The sequence below is a fragment of the Sorex araneus genome, chromosome 2 (assembly GCF_027595985.1).
Source record: "Sorex araneus isolate mSorAra2 chromosome 2, mSorAra2.pri, whole genome shotgun sequence".
Taxonomy (NCBI): Eukaryota; Metazoa; Chordata; class Mammalia; order Eulipotyphla; family Soricidae; genus Sorex; species Sorex araneus.
Genome location: NC_073303.1, coordinates 321,380,481 through 321,401,999, shown reverse-complemented (window position 1 = coordinate 321,401,999; position 21,519 = coordinate 321,380,481). Strand labels below are relative to the sequence as shown.

Sequence of the window (21,519 nt, the reverse complement as noted above, 5' to 3'; positions counted from 1 at the left end):
CTAGAATCTGGAAACAAGCCAAGTGCCCTAAAGGAGATGAGTAAATAAAGAAAGAAAGATGTACCACAAGGGCATACAGATAGGAAAGGAAGAGGTCAAGCTATCACTATTTGCGGATGAAATGATACTAAGAAAATCCTAAAGACTAAAAAAAAAACGCTCCTAGAAACAATAGGTTTGTATAGTAAAGTGTCAGACTACAAAATCAACACCCAAAAGTCCATGGCTTTCCTATATACTAATAATGAAAAAGAAGAAAGATATTTAAAAAGCAATGCCATTCACCATAGTTCCTCAGAAAATCAAGTACCTCCAAAAGACCTATACAAGGAAAATTACAAAACACTACTTCAGAAAATAAGAGAGTACACTAGGAAATGGACACACATCCCATGTTCATGGATAGGGAAGATCACACTGCACTGTAGCACTGTCATCCTCTTGTTCATCGATTTGCTTGAGTGGGCACCAGTAACGTCTCCATTGTGAGACTTGTTACTGTTTTTGGCATATTGAGTATGCCATGGGTAGCTTGCCAGGCTCTGCCATGTGGGTGGGATACTCTCAATAGCTTGCCAGGCTCTCCGAGAGGGATGGAAGAATCGAACCCGGATTGGCTGCGTGCAAGGCAAACGTCCTACCCGAAAGGCAATCTCCCCAAAGCACTACACAGATCTAATGCAGTCCCTATAAGGAAACCGATGACATTCTTTAAAGAAATAGAAATAGATCGAACACTCCTGAAATTCCTATGGAACAATAAACCCCCACGAATAGCTAAAGCAATCCTTGGGAAAAAGAAGATGGGCGGCATCATCTTCCCCAACTTCAAGCTGTACTACAAGGCAGTAGTATTTAAAACAGAATGGTATTGGACTAGGAACAGACCTGCAGAGCAGTGGAACAGAGTTGAATATTCTGTCTCAGACTCTCAAATATATGATCACTTAATCTTTGATAAAGGAGCAAGAAATGTGAAGTGGAACAGGGAAAGCCTCTTCAACAAGTGGTGCTGAGAAAACTGGATAGCTCCTTTCGAAAAAATGAACTCCAACCTCTGTCTAACACCATGCACAAAAGTCAGACAAAGTGGATTAAAGACCTCAATGTCAGACCTGAATCCATAAGCTACATGGAGGAAAATGTAGGCAGAACTCTCCATGACATTGAAGCTAAAAACAACTTTAAAGATGAAACATCACTGACCAAGCAAGTGGAAACAAACATAAACAAATGGGACTACATTAAACTAAGCTTCTGCACCGCAGAAGAAACAGTAACCAAAATACAGATAGAGCCCATGGAATGGGGAAGAATACCCATATGATAAGTGATTAATATCAAGGATACAGAAGACACTAATAGAATTGTGCAAGAAAAAAACCTCCAACCCCATCAAAATATGGGGAGAATGAACAGAACCTTTCCAAAAAAGAAATGCAAATAGCCAAAAAGCACATGAAAAAATGCTCTACATCGCTAATCATCAGGGAGTTACAAATAGAAACAACACTAAGGTATCATCTCACACCAAGCCCGGCACCAGGGGCAGTGGCGCAGGGGGCAGCGGCCCAGGCGGCCTCATCAGCAGCGCCCGCGGGCAGGGACAAGAAGGTCATCACAACGAAGGTTTTGGGAACAGTAAAATGGTTCAATGTAAGGAACAGATATGGTTTCATCAACAGGAATGACTCCAAGGAATATGTATTTGTACACCAGACTGCGATAAAGAAGAATAACGCCAGGAAGTACCTTCGCAGTGTAGGAGATGGAGAGACTGTGGAGTTTGATGTTTTTGAAGGAGAAAAGGGTGCGGAGGCCCTGGTGGAGTTCAGTGCAAGGCAGTAAATACGCAGCAGATCGTAACCATTATAGATGCTATCCACGTCGCAGGGGTCCTCCACGCAATTACCAGCAGAATTAACAGAATAGTGAGAGTGGGGAAAAGAATGAGGAATCGGACAGTGCTCCCGAAGGCCAGGCCCAACAACGCCAGCCCTACCGTAGACGACGGTTCCCACCTTACTACATGCGGAGACCCTATGGGCATCGACCACAGTATTCCAACCCTCCTGTGCAGGGAGAAGTGATGGAGGGTGCTGATAACCAGGGTGCAGGAGAACAAAGTAGACCAGTGAGGCAGAATATGTATCGAGGTAATAGACCACGATTCCACAGAGGGCCTTCTCGCCAGATACCCTAGAGAGGACGGCAATGAAGAAGATAAGGAAAATCAAGGAGATGAGACCCAAGGTCAGCAGCCACCTCAATGTTGGTACCGCTGCAACTTCAATTACCGACGCAGACGCCCAGAAAACCCTAAACCACAAGATGGCAAAGAGACAAAAGCAGCCGATCCACCAGCTGAGAATTCGTCAGCTCCCAAGGCTGAGCAGGGTGGGGCTGAGTCAATGCCGGCTTAACATCTTTACCATCATCCTGTTTAGTCATCCAACAAGAAGAAATGAATATGAAATTCCAGCAATAAGAAATGAACAAAAGATTGGAGCTGAAGACCTTAAGTGCTTGCTTTTTGCCCATTAACCAGATAACCAGAACTATCTGCATTATTTATGCAGCATGGGTTTTTATTATTTTTTACCTAAAGACGTCTCTTTTTGGTAATGACAAACGTGTTTTTAGAAAAAGAAAAAAAAAAGAAGCCTGGTTTTTCTCAATACACCTTTAAAGGTTTTTAAATTGTTTCATATCTGGTCAAGTTGAGATTTTTAAGAACCTCATTTTTAATTTGTAATAAAAAGTTTACAGCTTGATTTTTAAAAAAAAAATCAACAAACTGCAAGCACCTGTTAATAAAGGTCTTAAATTAAAAAAACAGAAAAAAATCTAGAAATTGAGCTTCCATATGACCCCACAATACCACTTCTGGAAATATATCTTAAGGGTACAAAAAAGCAGTGGAAATGACATCTGCACTTGTATGTTCATTGCAGCACTGTTCACAATAATCAGAATCTAGAAACACCCGAATGCCCGAGAACAGACAATTGTCTAAAGAAACTTTGGCACATGTTCACAATAGAATACTATGCAGCTGTTAGGGAAAGTGAAGTCATGAAATTTGCTTATAAGTGGATGGTCATGGAGAGTATCATGCTGCGTGAAATCAGTCAGAAAGAGAGGGACAGACATGGAAGGACTGCACTCACTTGTGAAATACACTGTCACTTTTGTTCATTGATTTGCTCGAGCGGGCACCAGTAATGTCTCCATTGTGAGACTTGTTGCTACTGTTTTTGGTATATCGAATTTGCCATGGATAGTTTGCTAGGCTCTGCCATGCAGGTGGGATTCTCTCAGTAGCTTACCAGGCTCTCCGAGAGGGGTGGTGAAATAGAACTGAGCAAACGTCCTACTTGCTGTGCTGTTGCTCTTCCTGCGATATAAAATAATATGCGATTGAAACCCTAGGACAGTAGAGAGAAAGGCCAGGAATATCGTTCCATAGTTGGAAGTCTGTCTCATGAGTTGGGGGAGAAGGCAGTTTGGAATAGAGAAGAAAATCACTAAGACAATGATGGTTCGAGGAATCGTTTGGGGGGTATATTAGGGACAGTGGTGGTGGGAAATGTGCACTGGTGGAGGAATGGGTGTTCATCATTGTATGACTGAAGCTCAGACATGAAAGCTTTGTAACTATCTCATGGTGATCCAATTAAAAAAAGAAAAAAGATGTACCACAGTACACCTACACAATGGAATACTATGCAACCATTAGGAAAAATGAATTCATCAAATTTGCTTATATATGGATGAACATGGAGAATATCATGCTGAGTGAAATGAGTCAGAGGGAGACATAGAATGATCATATTTATTTGCTATATATACATATATATAAATATGTATATATTGGAGCAATAGCACAGCAGGTAGGGCATTTACCTTGCATGTGGCTGACCCAGTCCTTCGTCCCGTCTTTCTTGGAGAACCTGGCAGGCTACCGAGAGTATCCCGCCCTCACGGCAGAGCCTGGCAAGCTACCCATGGTGTATTCAATATACCAAAAACAGTAACAACAAGTCTCACAATGGAGACATTACTGGTGCCCACTCAAGCAAATTGATGAACAACGGGACGACACTGTTACAGTACAGTGCTACATATATCAAATGAGAATGATACCCCAGACAGTGGAAACAAGGACCAGGACTGGACCATAGTAGGAAGCTTCCCACAAGAGACAGGGGGAGTGGGATAGTGCAGTTAAGACAGAAAAGGGACCACTATGGTAGTGGTAGTTGAAAATGATCATTCTGGATGAGACCTGGGTGCTGAAAAGAGGTAAAATGATACATATGATACCCCTTCAGTAACAGTATTGCAAACCTCAGTGCCCAAATAGAAAGTGGGGGGAAGAGATAAGAGAAGAAAAATGTCTGCCACAGAGGCTGACCGGGGGTGGGGTGTGGTTTTGGGAGCAAAACTGGGGACATCGGTGGCGGGAAATGTACACTGGTGAAGGGATGGATGTTGGAGCATTATATGACTGAAAATTAATCATGAATAACTTTGTAACTGTGTATCTCCCAGTGAATAAATAAAAACTTTTTTTTTAACCTCTGTGGGTAGGAGATAGTACATTGATTAGGGAAAATGCCTAGTATGCCTCTGAGTCAGATTCAATTCCCAGCACAACATAGTCCCTTGGGCATCACCAGGAGCAGCCCTGGAGTCCTCCAGGTACCACAGGGTGTGACCCTTGCGGCCTCCAGCACTGCCAGAGTAGCCTGAATATGTTGGCACCATAGAGCCCAGGAAGTACCTGCATCCCCACACCCTTGCAGCAGCCTGATTGACTGAGACTCTTGTGTCCTCTCCGCCTCCCAACCCCCCATTATCTCCTCAGCACTGCTTGAGGCATCTCCTCTCAAACTGATGCGTCTAGTAGAGTGGAAGAGAAAACTGGGGATAGGAAGATAGACATAAACATCATGGCAGAAGATGGTCACAGTTAAGATGCTCAAGTGCACACACAACTCCTGACATATGACATGCACAGCTACAAATATTGCTGCGTATCACTTATACATCTATTCAGGATTCATGCTTATAGGAATAAATGAGGTTTTAATAAATTTGAAAAGACATGGTTACTTTCCTAGTATTATCCCTAGCTTATCTCTGTCTTTCTTCCTTATTTTCCTTCTCTCCTATTGCTTTGTTCAGTGTGTGGACATGTTTGTGTAGTGATGTTAGTTTAGCCTTGGGGGCAGGGGAGATATTACCAGATTTTCTGGGAGTCTGTTTGAAATAGTATATATAATATAATACTGTTTGAAATAATACTGAAAGCCTATGTTACAAACTACTAAATAAAATCAACATAAATATTTTAATCTTCAAAATGATTGGAAAACACTGTTTTAAAGGGTTTAGTATCAAAGTGAGAAAGTCAGCCAGAGTTTGTCTAAGTGTGGTTCTTTAAGACAGCTTTTAAAAAAATAGTTTTCGATAGTTAGTGTTTTCAGTGTAAATTTAGACAGCATAATGAATACACATATACAACTGAATGAATCTTCAAAAGGTAAGCATGTTATATAATTTAATACCAAGATTAAGAAACATTGTTATTGGTGCCACAAAGGCTTATGTCCTTTTTGGATAAGCTACTAACCACTCCCAGCTCATTTTGAAATTATTTCTGTCTTTTTACTCACCCCTCTTGGGTCTAATCATTACTGTTTGCAGAATCTGAGGCCACAAGAGGTTAAAACAATTTGTGAGAAGGAGAAAGTAGAAGTAGAAAACTAGTGTGTATTGAAGAGTGTGTATTTTCTAGGTACTTAGTTAGCTAAGTGCTTTCTGAGCTAATAGATTTATCTTCACTTTGAAAACAAGGAAAGTGACGCCTAGAGAGAAGTTTAACTTAAGATCTCAGTAGAAGTCATAGATTGGAACTCAGGTCTGCTGACCTTTAGGGCCTTTTGCTTTTCACTGCTGTCTGTTGCCTCTCAAATGGGAAGTGGGGGTTGTGGGGGGGATTATTTTCACTGATATTGTTATTAATAATTATTGCCAGATTGTCTGTAGAACTTCAGTTGTCAATATTTCAAATGTTACTACTTCAATGAATACCGGTTTGTATTTTCTTCTCTGCTTCACCTGTTCAGGGCTTCAGGGACCGTGTACACTGCAGTGGATGTGGCCACAGGACAGGAGGTGAGTACTCACTGTCCCAAACCAGGATGCAACAGGACAGTGACCTGAGGAGGTTTACAGATTTTGAGAAAAGTGGGAACAGGACACAGATTAGAGGAGGTAAGAGTGGACTAAATGAGTTGGGAGATTATTTTGTAAATCCCAGCAAGAGTCATGGTTTGCACTAAGGTGGGAGCAGAGTGGAGAGGAATTAAATGGATTTGAGACATACCTAGTAAGTATGTAGAATTCACAAAATTTGATGATCAAATATGAAGATGACTTATGAGCATAGTAGTCAGAAAAAGAGATGAAGGTATAACTACGAAGAAGTTTCTATTACCTTTGAGACATCATGGAACTCCTTCACTGTATTACTGTTGTCCCGTTGTGCATCGGTTTGCTTGAGCAGGAACCAGTAATGTCTCCATTCGTCCCTGTCATGGTCAGGGTCAGGGAAATGAGGCCCATTATTATTACTGTTTTTGGCATATTGAATATGCCACAGGTGGCTTGCCAGTCTCTGCTGTGTGAGATTCTGCATTGCTCTCTTCTGGGAGCTTTGTTTTATAGTCTCTGGATCTTGGCCGTTGATGATATTACATGGCGCGGGGGGGAGTTTGTGGGGCAGAATCTCCTGCCCCCGAGCCAGACTGTCTTCAACGGGTCCCCCTCGGAGGGGGACAGGTTGAGTTTCCCTCCCTACCCCAAGCAAAGCCCCAGCAGCCAAAAACCTCCTGAACCCAGCCACAGCTGTATTCAAGGCCACTCTCCACACACTTGGATGAGCCTCACCCATGAGGGAGCCGACAGAGGAATCCAGATATGCGGGACCTGAGATCTCCAAGCCCGCTTGGATCGGGACTGAGCCTCCTCCACCCAGATCCCCCAGTTTTCCAGTAGCTTGGCAGCCAGACCCACAAACTCCCCCCCACCCCCACACCCACCCCCGGCATTGGTACTTGGGAGAGAAATCTGATACAGAAGAGATTTAAACAGAGTTCTTTGGTTTTCTAATCTAATGGTCCTTCCATGACTCCATGCACAGGATGTCATTAGCCATTGAAGTCCCTATTCTGCTTACTTAAGGTGGGAGGATTCTGACCTGCTGTTCTTGTCTACATAGAATGAATCCATGAAGGGAATATTGAGTACTTGGGGTTTCCTAGTCTTTTGTCTTTTGGTTTTCAAGTGAAATTGTAAGCAGACTTCAGGGCAACTTTTTGTTGTTATTTTGTAAAACTTAGTCAGTTTTATTCTCCTTAAACCACAAAACAGAGTCTTTGGGAGTCTTTAGTTGTACAAACATTACTAGTTACCGTCTTGCTGAGGAGGGGGAGGTAGACCCCAGAGCTTTGAGGGGTCTTTATTTCAAATGCTAATTAGCACCCAGTCAGAAGCCTTGGTGGAAAGAGGGTCGCTTAAAAGACTTGGGGGAAGCACTGCTACAGCCCTCAGGGTCCACCCGGAGTCTGGGAAGGTGCAGGATCTAGGAGGGCACAGGTTGCTTAGAGCCACCTCCTCAGAGGGCCTAGAGCAAATTTTTTGTTTGTTTGTTTGGGGGCTATCCCTAGTGATGTTCAAGGGATACTCCTGGTTCTATACTCAGGAATCCTTCCTGGCACGGCTTAGAGAACCCTGTGGGATGTCAAGGATCAAACCCTGGTGGGCCAAGTGTGAGGCAAGAGCCCTACCTGCTGTACCATTCCCCTAGCCCCCAGCAAGTTTTTAGTCTGAATAATTCTGGGCTTCCAAGGATGAGAAAGGTCCCTCCTTTCTAATGAGAATACCAGGCTCCCCGAAAGATGCTACTAGGCCTTGTGTGGTTGGGGTTTTGTTTGGCAATTGAAAGCCCTTGCTACACTGGATAATTCCCATATAATGATCAACAGATATTTTTCTGTACTCCTATGAGTTTAACAAGCATCTAAGTCAGATATTGAGGTTATGTAAAGGGCAAATAAACTTCAAAAAATATTTTTATTAAGGATTGTACCATCAACAGTTTACTAATATTCTTTAAAGTGAGAATCCAGTTACCTAAAATTCTTATCTTAAAGTTATTTAACCTTAGTTTGGACTTTGTACTTCCCATTATGTTCTTAGAAATATTGTGGAGAATTGACAGGAGCCTGGGTTAAAATACTGTTGTATGAGGAAGGATAACACTGTTTTTGCACTAGAGGCAGAGACAGAAAGTAGGAAATCATAACAAACAAACGTGAGGCAAACCCTATGAGGTAAATATTATGTCCTCTTTACTGATAATTTGAGGCTCAGGTAATTTGAATAACTTTTGTAAAATTCTGCTACCAGTAATTAGCAACAAATGGGTCAGAATTTTTTTTTTAGCCTTTTTATTTAATCACTGTGAAATAGACCATTACAAAGCTGTTCATGATTGGATTTCAGTCATACAGTGCTCCAGCACCACCTCCACCAGTGTACCAGTGTCCCCAGGTTCCCTCCCGTCACCCACCCACCCACCACTCTCTGCCTTCCTCTATGGCAGGAGCTTTCTCTCTCTCTCTCTCTCTCTCTCTCTCTCTCTCTCTCTCTCTCTCTCTCTCTCTCTCTCGGTGTTGTGGTTTGCAATATTGATGCTGAAATAACCCAAAAAGTATTTTGTGGGAATATACTCCTGTATATTCCCAGAAGTGGTCTTGTTGGGTTTAATGGAAGCTCAGTTTCTAGTTTTTTGAGGAATGCCCATATTGTTTTCCAGCCCATTTTTAAGCCTCTATTAACAGACTGTTGGAGATTTTGAGTTATAAGGGCCTGTGGGCACTGATGATGACCTTTTTTGGGTATTTATCTTCTGAATCTTGATCTCAGTTTTATTACCTAAAAGTTCAGATAATGATTTTTTTAATTTGCTTTTTGGGTCACACCCAGCAATGCTCAGGGGTTACTCCTGGCTCCATGCTCAGGAATTACTCCTGGTGGTGCTTGGGAGGCCATCTGGGGTGCCAGGGATTGAATGTGGATCAGCCGCATGCAAGGCAAATGCCCTACCCGCTGTACTATGACTCCAGCCAGCAGTTAGTGTTTTTCATTTGGCACAGTGTGGTTAGGGTGTTTTTCTGAAATGACGTAACTTATATACCTAACAGAGCATTGTGTATACACTAGTATTTACTAGTGAGTAATGGTGAGAGGCAGTGGGTTGTTCCTCTCATTCCTTGTGACATTACCGTCATTCTTTCTGCTCCATCCCAATGCAGAATTGCATTTATTATTGCTTTCACAGTTTTCCTAATTTATAATGTGAATCCCTTACTTATATGTGAATTATACAAAAGCCGCTCATTTAGTTCTCAGAACTGAGTGTGAGGCGTGAGCTCAGGGCAGGGAAGATGAGTCTCAGTGTGCCGATGAAGAGACTGACACTCAGAGAAGTCATGGTTGGTCAGGACCAGTAAGTGACGGTCTCAGGTCCAGATCTTAGGGCCTCAGAACTTAAGTTCAGTCTTTTTTTTGCTGTTACTGTTTCATGAAAGACCAATTTTAGTTGTTTCATTTGGTTTTGGTGTTATTGCCTATTAAGCAGGACAATGGGGAAATATCTGTAAGGAATAAAACATCAACAAATAGATTGCGTGAGTTCTATTCCTATGGGTATCAATAGCTGTTTGCTGTTGCTTTTGTGTGGTTTAGTAATTTAAAAAATATAAATATATAAATTCTCTTTCCCTCCTCATTCCCACAATATTTGCTGAACACCAACTATGTGTCAGGCCCTACGTTTGGCTCTGTTCTCTGCTGGCAGTGCCTGGGGGGACCATATGTGATGCCAGGTAAAATACCTGTGTTGGCTGTGTGCAAGGGAAGCACCTTATCCTTAGTAACTATCACCCTAGTCACTGTATTATGATTTTTAAAGTATTTTTTTAATAAAAATATTTTGATTCCCAAGCACATCACAACTTCCTGAAGGTCTTTTTAACACTCCAGTTTACTAGGTCTGCCTGTATGGATCCTGAATACTTCCATTTCCAACAAGCTCCCAATGATATTGTGGCTTCCAATCCAGGGGGCTCAAATTGATGGCCATTGATCTATGTTAATACATTGTGAATTCCTCAAGGATTCATTTAGAACATCTTACTCAAAGGAGGTGCTCAGTAAATGCTTAACAAACTTTGGTTTCTGAATGTACTCTGATTTCAGGTGGCCATTAAACAGATGAATCTTCAACAGCAGCCAAAGAAAGAATTGATTATTAATGAGATCCTGGTTATGAGGGAAAACAAAAACCCAAATATTGTGAACTACTTGGACAGGTAAGGAGTGATAGTTCTGTTAGAGAGATGGAGCCTTTGGAAGTGATGGGTGGTAGAGTGGTTAGAGGAGAAGACACTACAACTCAGAGCAACTTCCCTTTAACAATATTCTGTAATGCTTTCCTTTTTGATTCTGATCTTGTGTGATGCTGGATACCCTTTTTTTAAAAAAATTAGAAAAAATATTTTTATTTTATTGAATCACGAGATACAGTTACAAAGCTTTCATGTTTGAGTTTCATTCATACAGTGATCAAACACCCATCCCTCCACAAGTGTACATTTTACACCACATCTCCCATTCCAAACAATCCCTCCAACTGTCGTTGACTTATTGATCCCTTCTCTATTCCAGCCGTCTTCTCCCCCAGCTCATGAGCCAGGCTTAATGCTGGACACCCTTGACGGCTGCACAGTCTCCCTGTGTTAGGTGGAACCCTACCACCTTGCAGCTTTAACAATGATCATAGAGCTGTTGGTTCTGTCTCAGGAAAGCCCTGTAATTTATATGTCTGACTTGCATATGTAGCTCTTTAAGTCAATCTCTTTCATTTCTTTATCCTATTCACTCTCCTGAATAAAAGTCATTCATTTTGTCTATATTCTCTCAAAATATGATCAGTAGTTTCATTTGAGATTTGACCAGTATGGAGAAAGTGATTTTCCTCACTGTAATAGGAATTCAACCCAAGGATTTTACTCATTTTTTTAAAAAAATTACTGGCTTCTAGTAAGTTTATGGTCAATTCAAATCAGATTTTGTTTAATAAGAAGGTTCCTTTAACTGCCATTGCACTATCTTCATTAAATCAAATTTTGAACATTTGTGTTAATTTTGTACCTAAAATTTTCATGTAAGATAAGTTTATTATCTTTTAGAGAAGAGGAAATAGTAAGCCAGAGTTTTGAATATTTTAGCATATTAATATGCATAACAATCTTACTCTTTCTATAATACCATGTTCTTTTCTGAAATTCTTTTTGGAAGATAGTGTAATTTTTGTACAAGTTTCAGAGACATCACAGGTGGAGGTGATACTGGAATAAGTCTTTACTTTCTTTACTATTTGTATTGCATTGTCAGAAAGATTTTATTTCAGCCAGATTTCTTGTTCTTCTAAAACATTGGTAATCTTCAGTTTCCTCAAAGAAGGAAGTCTGAGCTTTGCAACAAATAATGTTGATAGTTGTTGAAAATAAAGCCTTTTCCTAAGTAAGAATAGTTTTCTCTTTATAATGTGGGTCTTGATTAATGTTGAAGAATTTTCTGAAAGTTATTCATTGTTCAGTTTTAATCTCTTTTAAAAACTATCTAGAGAGAAACTATTGAAGCCTTTCTTTTTTTAAATTTTTTATTAGAGAATCACTGTCATGTACAGTTACAAACTTATGAACTTTTGTGTTTGCATTTCACTCATACAGTTGATCATTTACCCATCCCTCCACCAGTGCCCATTCTTCTCCACCAGTGATCCCAGTATCCCTCTCACCACCCCCAGCCCATCCCCCACCACCCCACCCTGCCTCTTCAGCAGGACATTGAAGGCTTATTGGATCATATCCATGTTGTGGAAGAAAGTAGTGTCCTGGGAATTGGATTAGAAGTTATATAGTTTTTAAAATAGATCATACCTTTGTTCATATTTCTAGAGGCATTTACTAGAGGCTCTGAAATGAATAAGGCTGTGTTCCTGGCACTACTAGTTCTTAGTATAGTACAGAAAAGAAATAAAGACCTGATACTCTTAAAGGAGCCCAGAACCTTTACCTGAATGTGAAGATGTTGTAGTTGAATCTGTGGGTTTGTGAATTTTATGAAGAAAACTCAATCCACACTCATCCATCTCTAAATATGTGATACTCTGAGATTTTACCTTGAAATGTTTTTTTAAGGCAAATCACACAATGTGGAGCGACAAAATATGTAAATTCACCACATTGTTTGAACTCAGCTTTAATAGTAACACGTCAAGCCGAGGTAAAGGGGCTCTGCTTTGTCAGAGGGTCTCTTGGTTCCTCATTTTACTTGCCACAATAAGTCCAAGCAGAGAAAGATGCCTTCTTGATGTGCTTCGGGAGAGGCCTTACATCTATCTTTTGTAAAGGTTTTTCCCAGTCCTGACTTCTGTCTTGGTCCAAGTTCCCATATGCTTTTCTCACCCAAGAGATGGTAGTAGTCCTAAAGATGGGGTGAGGAGAAGATGACGTCATGTTCAGCTTCAGGTCATGGCAGTCCAATCTAGCTACTTTATCCTAAGTGAGCCACACAGCCTGTGAACTTCTGGGCTACCTGTGGCTTATGTGCCTAATTTACAACTGAAAAAAACTTATTTGACAGAATAAGTGATTCTTTCATTTATTACATAAAGAGTAGAGAGATACAGTCTCAAGTAAAACTATAGATTCTATCTAATTTTAGAAAGGATTCCTTTTTTGATCATTGTGAGATTATAACCGAAACATGAAAGCTTGTAACTATCTCACGGTGATTCAATAAAATTAAAAAAAAATTTTTTTAAAAAAAGAAAGGATTCCTTTGTGCTATGAATTGTAATTTTATTTTATTTTATTTAAAAAATGTTCTCTTTTTTAATCATTTTATTTTTATCTTCAGCTAGTGATGCTATTTCTATCTTTTGGAGCTTCACATTATGTTTTGCTTTGTTTTATCCAAGTAAATTCTTAAGATTTTTTAAGTTTTGTTATTCTTTTTCTCAGTTCCTGCTCATTCCTAGTGAGGGGAAAGAAATAGCCCAAGACTCTTCTGGAGCTAAGAGAAATGCAGGCCACAGAAAGATAAAAAAAATCAAAAAGAGGAAATTCTTATCACTGTATATAGGCTTAGCTTTTGAAACCCAGTGATATGGTTCAGTGTTCTCTGTTCTTGTCATCTGTTTTTGCATACTTGCAGTTACCTTGTGGGAGATGAGCTCTGGGTTGTTATGGAATACTTGGCTGGAGGCTCTTTGACAGATGTGGTTACGGAAACTTGCATGGACGAAGGCCAGATCGCAGCCGTTTGCCGGGAGGTAAGGCCAAATGCCCAGTTCTCCTTGAGTAGACTACCCAGTAGGGTCTCGCCTGGGTACTGTGGGTGTGGAAAAGTTTGTCAGACTCTCATATCATTTTCTTATTTGTAGATGCCTTTTGAAACTTTATTACTATGGTTTTAAGAAAATCCGTCAGACTGAAATTATATACCATTTGAGAAAATAGAAAATTATATATAACCACTCATTGATTTCAGATTTCTCTTTTTCTGCTGTTTGCTATTAAATTTCTAAGGGTATTATTAATATCTAAGTAAATAAATATGTGGATATAAGAAGGGGAAACCCCCTATGTACTCACTCACACACACACACACACACACACACACACACACACACTCCTCCCCCACCCCGACACACACAAGGCCTCCACAAGAAGTAGTGTCCTCAGAGGAGAACTATGTTTTCAATAGAGTAAGAAGGTGAAGGGGAGAGAAGTTGGGAATATCGGGAGTTTTACTAATAGGAGACTGGGACTTTCCAGTAGCCTAATCATAGCAAAATCTGGGAATAATGGAATGAGTAGAAGATTGGTTGTTTAGATTATTAGGCTAAAATTTTTATGGGGCTGATTCTAATAGTGTAATGAGGGTTTAAGATACAGAGTGGTCATTTGTGGAATATAAAGTAACAGAATGGGAGACTAACACTCAAGAACAGTAGAGATAAGTACCAGGAGGATTACTCCACAGCTTAGAAGCCAGCCTTGCATGCTGGGGGAAAAGGCAGATCAGATAGAGAAAGGACCACCAAGTAAAGGGTGCTAAGAGGGCCCACTCAGGATGGGAGATGTGAGCTGAAAGTAGACTATAGACCGAACACGATGGCCACCTCATACCTCTACTGCAAACCGTAACACCCAAAAGGAGAGAGAGAACAAAAGGGAATGCCCTGCCACAGAGGCGGGGTGGGGTGGGGAAAGGATGGGGTGGGGGTGGGTCGTGGGAGGGATGCTGGGACCATTGGTGGTGGAGAATGGGCACTGGTGGAGGGATGGGCACTAGATCATTGTATGACTGAAACGCAAGCACGAAAGTTTGTAAGTCTGTAACTGTACCTTATAGTGATTCATTCCTTAATTCATTAATTAAAAATTTGTAAAAAACTATGAGAGGGAAATAAATTAATTAATTAATAAATACATACATACCTAAGTTTTAAAAGAAGATACAGAGTGGTATAATAGTGGTATATTTAGTCAGTCTTAGGAAAAATAAAAACAATACAGTGCTAGAAAATGTGATCTCCTTTACATTAAACATCCTGAAATCAGGACTGGTAGATAAGTCACTGTCACTGTCATCCCGTTGCTTAATTGATTTGTTCAAGCAGGCACCAGTAACGTCTCTCATTGAGAGACTTATTGTCACTGTTTGTGGCATATCCAATGCACGCGGGTAGCTTGCCAGGCTCTGCCGTGCGGGCTCCATACTCTCGGTAGCTTGCCAGGCTCTCCAAGAGGGGCAGAGGAATCGAACACAGGTTGGCCGAGTGAAAGGCGAAAGCCCAACCACTGTGCTATCGCTCCAGCCCAGTAGATAAGTACAGGGGTTAAATAATTGATTTGCAGGCCAGCTGGACTCCTAAGGCAAAGAAAAAAAAAGTACTCAATTTCCCCATCTCACGCTCAGCACAAACCCTGGAATCTAGGCTGTACAGATATAACTCAATGTCATCAACCTATCCTGGGGCTCTCAGGAAACCTGACTTCTTTTTCTTTTCCACTGACACAGTGATTTTCAACTTTTCCCCCATTACCTCTTCTGCCAAGGTGCCTCTTCCAGCCCACCCCACTTCTCTTCCCATTGTTGGAGCACTGTCGGGGGGGGAATCTTCATACTTCTTAGCAATTCTCTCTAGGGGCCATGCACGGGATTGTTGTGCTTGAACACTCTTAGCTGCAGTGCAGTGGCGGCTGGTTTGTAGTACAGGAGATCTCACTTAACAGTGTAGGGTGCTAGGTACTGAGTACTTGGCCTCATGTTTCTAAGGCACTCTCCTACTGAACTATATCTCCAGACCCTCCCTCACAGCCTTTTTAGACATGAAGTTTTAATCATAGTAGGCGGGGGGGGGGGCTAAGGGGGGGGCCAGGGGCATGGGGGGGTTAGGGGTGTGGGGGGGCGGGGTGGAGCTATACTGGGATTCTTCGTGGTGGAATATGAGCACTGGTGAAGGGATGGGTATTCGAGCATTGTATAACTGAGATTTAAACCTGAAAACTTTGTAACTTTCCACATGGTGACTCAATAAAAAATTAAAAAAAAAAATTTCATCCAAAAAAATAAAAAAATAAAACCATAGTATACTAATCATTTACTTATGTCCTATATGGTATTTGGGTAGCTATTAACTATTGTAATATGTAATTTTTTTTTCACTTACCCCAAGAACTGATTTCCACTGGCTGAGAGTACATGCATATTTGTGCTTGGTGAAATTAGTTTGACTCAAATTACTTGAGTTGCAGTATTCACACTTTGTATACTTTTTGGGGGTGCAAAACTGATTCAAAGCCTCTTACAAATATTTTTCATAAATAGATGATATTACTGTTATTTTTGAGTTCTAACAGAGATTATTCATCTTTGTAAAAGGAACTTGAGACATAATTTGTACATTATATAATTCACCAGAAGTACTTAATTTATGGTTCTTTTTCTACTGAGTTGTATAATCATCAACAAAACCAATTTTAAATATTTTTATTACCTGATAGGGTACTCCTTGCCCAGTGGTAGTCATTTGCTGTGCTCCTGCCTCCCAGTCCTGTGCAGCAGCAAATCTATCTTCTCTCTATGTAGGTTTGCCTGTTCTGAACAGGTCATATAAATGGCTTTACATGATATGTGCTCCTTTATGATTGACTTCTTTCACTTTGCATAATGTTTTGAAGTTTCATCTGTGTTATAGCATAGGGTTCATTTTATTTCTCTTATTATCCAATAAGACGTCACGGTTGGGGTGGGACATGCCCAGTGGTGCTTAGGTCTTACTCCTTCTCTGCATGAAGGAATCAGTGATCGGGAGTGTTTGGGAGACCACATGTGGTGCTAGGGGGATCCTAGTCCAGCTGCTTGCAGCGCATGGGCCTTACTCCTGTACCGTATCTCTGGGCCAGTAACATTCCATTTACTGTTAATCAGTTACTGAGCATTTAGAGTATTTCTTTCTTTTGCCTATTGTGAAAACTTATATGAACATTGATGTATAAGTTTTTGTTTGGCATATATTTTCATTTCCTTGGGGAATGTTCCTAAGTATGAAACTTGTGATCATATGCCAACTGTATGTTTAATATTTTGAGGAGTGGCTAAATTGTCTTCTGAAACACCTGTGATTTACTATTCCTGCTCAAAATGTATGAGGGTCCCAATTTCTTCAAATTATCCACTTCTTTTATAATTTTAGAAACCCAGAGTCCTGGACTTCTAGATTCCCTCCCTCCCCCTCTCCCCCCTCCCCCCTCCCCCCCTCCTTCCCTCCCTTCCACCCTCCCTCCCTCCCTCCCTCCTTCCTTCCTTCCTTCCTTCCTTCCTTCCTTCCTTCCTTCCTTCCTTCCTTCCTTCCTTCCTTCCTTCCTTCCTTCCTTCCTTCCTTCCTTCCTTCCTTCCTTCCTTCCTTCCTTCCTTCCTTCCTTCATGCCCTGTGATGCTCAGGGGTTACTGCTAGCTCTGCACTAAGAATTACTCCTGGCATGCTTAGGGGACCATATGGGATATCAGTGATCAAAACCAGGTCAGTGGCATGTAAGGTGAGTGCCTTCCCCGCTGTACTATTGCTCAGGCCCATGGGATCATAGGTTCCTAAGGAAAACAACTTTTACTTATTTCAGAAAAAGTCCAGCTGTGGATACTGTTTTGTTCTAAAGTTAGCATTATATTCCTAGAAAGCAAAGTAATATTAAAACATTGGTCTTTTCACTTAATTTTTGTCTTTGTTTTTAATTGGTAGAAGCTTCTTAAAAATTTAGTTCTGGGGAACTGGAATGATAGTACAGTGGTTAGGGTACTTGCCTTGCATGTGGCAGATCTGGGTATGATCCCCAGCACTACATGTGGCCCCCTGAGCACAGGGCCTGGAGTAGTCATGACCACCTCCAAGTGTAACCCCCCAAAATATTTAGCTTTGGGATCTTAAACAAATGATTTAAGCGAATAGGAGATTATTTTGTCTGATCCCCACTTTCAAAAATGGGAAAACAGTAATTAGCCCCAAAAGAATAACTTGTCTAGAATATTGTTGGTCAGGTGATGGCAGTCACCCCTTCACAAATTACTCGCAAATATTCGTGTCAAACCCAGATCTCTGTAATACAACTTTTTATTCAGTCATACAATGTTCCAACACCCATCCCTCCACCAGTGTAATTTCCCAGCACCAGTGTCCCCATTTCCCTTTCAAGCCACCCCCAGCCCCTACCTGCCTCTATGTCAGGCACCTCTTTTCTCCTCTCTCTCTCTCTCTCTCTCTCTCTCTCTCTCTCCCTCTCTCTCTCTCATTTTAGGCATTGTGCTTTGCAATACAGATGCTGAAAGATTATCATATGTATCCCTTTGCCTATGTTCAACACTCAATTCTTGTCCAGAGTGATCATTTCCAACTAATATTGTCATAACAGACCCCCCTCTATCATAACTACCGTCCATTCCCCACACCCTTGTGGTAACTCCCAACCATTGACCAGTTCTCCTGGCCCATTTTTCCTGGCCTTGGATATTAGTTTTATACTGTTTTTTTTTTATCTCACAAATGAATGCAGTCATTCTACATCTGTCCCTCTCCTTCTGATTCATTTCCCTCAGCATGATACTCTCCAAGTCCATCCACTTATAGACAAATTTCATGACCTCATTTTTCCTAATGGCTATGTAGTATTCCATTGTGTAGATGTACCATAGTTTCTTTATCTGTATACAACTTTAGATACATATGTCTCGTTGTCTACTGAACATTTGTCTGCAGGTATAGAAAACTAAAAGTTCCCAGAATAATGCAAATGAACTCTGCCCTCAAATAAAGTTATTTTCCTAACTCAAAATGTCCTTTTGTATGTATAGTTTCCCAGATATGATCTTTATGTATCACTTCTCTCCAGTTTTATCCTTACAAAATCCTTTAAATTTTGTTCATTAGAGTTTTTCTTTGGCTTTAGGTTTTTTGACAAGGATCTGAAGTTCTATTAAAAAAAAAGACAAGTAAGGGTCTCCATAGGGTAACTCAGAGGCAGACTGCCAACGTGTATATATGAGTTAAGTTCACAGTCCTCTCCCACTTATCCTGAGTGCAACCCTTTATACACTGCTATTTGAGGGATCCCTGGCATCACAACAAAAGTATGTAATTTCTATCACACTGCATCTAAGTGTGTGTATTAACATTGCAATTAAAAAGCATGCACATTCTAAAGGCAAGTGTTTAGCCTTCAGTGAGCACATTTGCTAATAACCTCTGCAAAAGGATAAGACAATGAACATTACAACTGTGCCTGGCCTCCTGTCATCACAACAGCAACAGAATGGGAAGTGAAGGGGAATTTTTGAAAAAAACTCTAGGTCAGGGATATAACTGAATGGTGGAGTACTTACCTTGAATGTTTACAAGTGACAGTTTCAGTACCCAACACCATGGAAGCAACATCTCTCTAAAATAGATTGGCAAAATTTCTATCCTTAAAGAAAACTACAATAGCCAGAATCTGGAAACAGCCCCAGTGCCTGAGAACGGACTGGTTAAAGAAACTTTGGTACATCTACACAATGGAATACTATGAAGCTGTTAGGAGAGATGAAATCATGAAATTTGCTTATAAGTGGACTGACATGTAGAGTATCATGCTAAGTGAAATGGGTCAGAAAGAGAGGGACAGACAGAGTGACTGCACTCATTTGCGGAAAATAAAATATCATAATATGAGACTGACACCCAAGAACAGTAGACACAAGGGCCAGGAATATTGCCCCATAGTTGGAAGTCTGTCTCATAAGATGGGGAGAAGGTAGCTGGAATAGCGAAGGGATCACTAAGTCAATGATGGTTGGAGGGATCGCTTGGGATGGAGATGTGTGCTGGAAGTAGATAAAGGACCAAGCATGATGGCCTCTCAGTATCTGTATTGTAAACCATAATGCCCAAAAGTGGAGTGAGAGTATGAGGGAAATTGTCTGCCATGGAGGCAGGGAGAAGGTTGGAAAAGTGAGGTATACTGGGGACATTGGTGGTGGAGAATGTGCAATGGTGGTGGGATGGGTGTTTGATTATTGTATGATTGAAACTCAAATATGAAAACTTGTATCTTTATCACACAGTGATTCAATAAAAAATAATTAAAAATTTTTAAAAAGAAAACTGCTATAGAATAATATTAGCATAAGGCAATACAGAATGTTAAAGGAATGCTCAAGCTTAGAGACAGGACAAAGTTCTGCCAGTGATTTAGAACAAGTCCTTTTATTTGATGGGAATGTGCTTTCTTTATCTCAAAATCGGGAGGCTTGATTAGTTTATTTTTCTGTAAATCTGTATATTAAATGTCCTTTTTTTCCCCCCCCTTCCTCTGCTCATACCATTCCAATAGTGCCTGCAGGCTTTGGAGTTTCTCCATTCAAACCAGGTTATTCACAGAGACATCAAGAGTGACAACATCCTATTGGGAATGGATGGCTCTGTCAAGCTAAGTGAGTAGGATTATACTTTCCCCCTCTGAGATTGTTACTGAGGTAACAGCTAACTTCTTGGTTCTTGCAGATAGTGAGTAAGAATAGCATGCCAACCACCAAATGTCTTCTGTGCTACAGCTCATTACTTATAGCAATCTACATTTCTACAAGTAGTGAGCGTATGCAGTGACCCCAGCAATTGCTCAACTAATGACCTGTGTATATGCTTTATGTATGCCTGCCCCTTAGTTGTTTTTATTGTCTGATGTATTATGCCATATGTAAATGGAGGGTAAGAAATGAGTCTGTTGGGACAGAGCAATGGTACAGTGAATAGGGTACTCACCTTGTACACAGGTGATCCAGGTTCGATTTTTGGCACGTATATGGTCCCCTGAGCCCTGGAAGGAGTGAGAGCCAAGAAGTAAGCTCTGAGCGCTGCCAAGTGTGGCCACAGCAAAAAAAAGGAAATTAAAAAAAAAGAAACCAATCAATCTTGATTGAGTGTAAAATGACCAATCAGATTTACTGTAAAATAATCAATATGATTGGATCCGCAGTAACTGGTTGATCATCTCTATAACACCCACGAAGATTATATCTATAGAGGTTTCCACCTGCCTCATTTCCATGTTAATAGGACTTGTCTCTTTGGGAATGGAGATCATATAACAGTACCTATAAGATTTACCAAAAGTTTTTGTTTTTCTGAAATATTTAGTCTCTCTAAATTTGTCAGTATACATAAAGATGAACTAGTTGTATTAGATTTTTATTCCTCATTTACTTAAACATTCAGGGTTTTTTTTTAGGTATTTACTGGTCTCCTATCTGAAAATGCAGAAATATGCATTAGGAAACAAAATCCAGCCTTCTGTTCTCAAGATAAGTACAGACCCAGAGTGAAAGGTTGGAAAGCAGTCATAGAGGCTAATTAGTAGACCATAAAAACTGCAAGAACCACTAGACTCTTGTCAATCCAAAGAGCATTCAGGCTGACGATGGCAGTAAAATGTAGGATGGGCATTGCATACTTGTTAAGGGGTTAAAAGTACTTGAATCTTATCAACATGCACCAAGATATGGAACAGCAAAGTTTGTAAACCAACCACAAATATAATTGAAGAGATGCATTGGTAGTGACACTATAATAGGGGAAGATTCTAACATACCACTCTGTCATAGCATAGATCAACTGGACACAACATCAATTAGGAAACAAGAGCTCTAAATGTGGAATTGAAAAACCTGAGATTAATTGACAAATACAGAACGTTCCACTCCCCTAAATCTAAATATACAGTCTTCTCCGTGTACATGAAATATTCTCCAGGATAGACCACATGCTGGGGCTCAGTTTGCATC

General features: G+C 40.6%; 1 protein-coding gene and 1 pseudogene across 2 annotated transcripts in view; both read left to right on the top strand.

Annotated features, from left to right (window-relative positions):
- Positions 1 to 21,519, top strand: part of PAK1 (p21 (RAC1) activated kinase 1) — a 163,043-nt gene that overhangs the window by 127,932 nt on the left and 13,592 nt on the right. For both annotated transcript variants that reach the window (XM_055126951.1, XM_055126950.1), the window contains exons 9-12: positions 6,135 to 6,183; positions 10,333 to 10,445; positions 13,357 to 13,474; positions 20,073 to 20,172. In XM_055126951.1, the coding sequence (XP_054982926.1) occupies positions 6,135 to 6,183; positions 10,333 to 10,445; positions 13,357 to 13,474; positions 20,073 to 20,172 (380 nt within the window). The remainder of the gene's footprint in view (positions 1 to 6,134; positions 6,184 to 10,332; positions 10,446 to 13,356; positions 13,475 to 20,072; positions 20,173 to 21,519) is intronic.
- On the top strand, positions 717 to 2,820 carry LOC129402092 (Y-box-binding protein 1-like; annotated as a pseudogene).